General features: G+C 38.2%; 1 protein-coding gene across 1 annotated transcript in view; it reads right to left on the reverse strand.

Annotated features, from left to right (window-relative positions):
- Positions 1-385: 385 nt before the first annotated feature.
- nkx2.2a (NK2 homeobox 2a) overlaps positions 386-2,204 on the reverse strand; it is a 2,196-nt gene continuing 377 nt past the window's right edge. The window contains exons 1-2 of the mRNA XM_051646297.1: positions 2,074-2,204; positions 386-1,394 (exon numbers count right to left, since the gene is read on the reverse strand). The exon at positions 2,074-2,204 is cut by the window's right edge and continues 377 nt beyond it. Of these exons, the coding sequence (XP_051502257.1) occupies positions 841-1,394; positions 2,074-2,204 (685 nt within the window). The 3' untranslated portion in view covers positions 386-840. The remainder of the gene's footprint in view (positions 1,395-2,073) is intronic.

Genomic DNA, 2,204 nt, shown 5'->3' on the forward strand with positions numbered 1-2,204 from the left:
AGAAAATATTTGGGCAATTATACAGTCTTGATAAATTATTGTAAATGCACAGTTTGTATTTATTCGTTCTGCTTTCTTTAATATAAAGCATGTATGCTCTTGAGGAATGGCGAAGAAACTGTTAACATTTTGCAAAGTAGAAATCATTGAAGCCAAACGCAAAACAAATCGGAATTTCTGAAACACACCATTTTATTACAAGTCTTAAGTAAAAAAAAAAAAAAAAAAAAAAAAAATGGAGAACTCCCTCATCATCGCGCGTTGTTACTGAAATTACGTTGAAAATTAACATACTTATGAGGCATATTTATCGATAATTGATGTCCCCCCGTCCCCCGTCCCCCCGTCCCCCGTCCCCAGTCCCCCCACCCCCATATAGCTATAGCTTACTGCCAACGGCCAAACATAATATTGCAAACAGTTATCACAAAATATTTACATAGAACAAACCAACGAAATAAGCTAAAGGTTGCCAATGTTTATTTATGGCCATAAATATATTCGGTCCATTGTAAAAGAAAGAAATCAAATTTTCTATAATCATGAAGTAGTTTTGCACGTGCTTATAACACGAAGGACAAAAAGGAAAACATTTCTACAACACACATACTTTACAAAATTTCACAAGAGCTTTAACATTCTTAAATCTGGGGAGAGGCTTGACCCGGTTTTCTGAACGAAAACATGTAAACATGACGCACACGTCAATCCCCAAAATAAATTGGTAAGAATGGGTCAAGCTGCAAAAATAATAAGTCTTGTATTTTTGTTTGGAAAGCTCCTATCTTTCTATCTATCGGTCTTTAAAATGCAGCCCTGCATTTCCAAGTCAGTAATTGTTCACCAAGTCCACTGTTGCGTTTGTACCAAGTGGTGTGCTGCGGGGAACTGTGGTGTGCTGGCGGCGCTGTAATGCGCGTTATATTGCATGTGCTGGAGAGACTGGGCGCTATACGCAGAGAATGGAATTCCAGCCTGAAAAGTGGCTGCCAAGTCCTGAGCTTTTAGCGTATGGCATGGTTTACCATCTCTGACTAACACAGGCACGGCCACCCGCCTAGGAGAAGGGAGATGGGTCACTTCCATACCTTTCTCCGCCCGGGCTCTCTTCATTTTGTACCTGTGGTTCTGGAACCAGATTTTCACTTGGGTTGGGGTCAGTCGGATCAAACTAGCGAGATGCTCCCTCTCCGGCGCTGACAGGTATCTCTGTTGCCGAAAGCGACGCTCGAGTTCGTAAGTTTGCGCCTTGGAAAAGAGCACCCTCCTTTTGCGCTTCTTACCAGAGTCGCTGCCGTTGCTTGAAGTTTCTTTGTCATTGTCCGGCGATTCGTCTGCTGAAGGTTCCGGAGATTTTGCAGACGAGTCTTGAGAGTTTGCGGATAGTCCGTGTACTGGTAAAAGTAAATAAAAAATAAATAAACAAATAAATAAAAATAAGGCTTTATAATTTTATTATAAAAGTTTTATAATAAGGCTAATACGAATAAATTGTAAATAGCAAGCCATCTTGGTTGTTGGTCATACTTCTTCGTACGCTTATTAAAATAAACAAATATTTATTAGACCAGTACGTTCAGATGGACTATTAAATGCACACAAAAATTCAGCACTTGATCAATATGTTTGACTCTGTTGAGATTTAAAACATGTTCATATTATCTTGTTTGCTGTTGCAGACTCAACAGTTATTGATTAAAAAGGGGATGTCCAAGCTAGAAGTAAGCGAATACAAACTTCCAGGAAATATCTAGAGAATTTTTCTAGAGAGTTTTTATTAAAGCTCTATTAGCCTTTCATTAAATGACTATAACGACAATTATGAACAAGATTCAGATCCAGAAGCACAACAGTAAAAGAAAAATATAGCTTAGCCTACAGACGCAATACAATGAGAAGTCTCAGTTAATCTAGCACAATAGGAAAATATTTTATACAATTATTTCTGTAGTGCAAGGTCAAATATTTAAGATAGACGACTGGTTAAAAAAAAAAAAAAAAGAAACAAAATAGTGCCATTTTAGAATCTAAGAGTTTAAACTTGTGTCAATTCTTGTGGAGTGGGTTACTTACACGAGTATTGGATGCTGTCCGTAGTTGCGAGCCATCTGGTGTAAGGATTGTCGCTATTATCATAGAATGGATTCTTTAAAGGCAGGTTTTGAACGTTCTCTAAAGGACTTTGCACTAACACTCCAGGCGTT

This window comes from Myxocyprinus asiaticus, chromosome 20, assembly GCF_019703515.2.
Source record: "Myxocyprinus asiaticus isolate MX2 ecotype Aquarium Trade chromosome 20, UBuf_Myxa_2, whole genome shotgun sequence".
NCBI lineage: Eukaryota > Metazoa > Chordata > Actinopteri > Cypriniformes > Catostomidae > Myxocyprinus > Myxocyprinus asiaticus.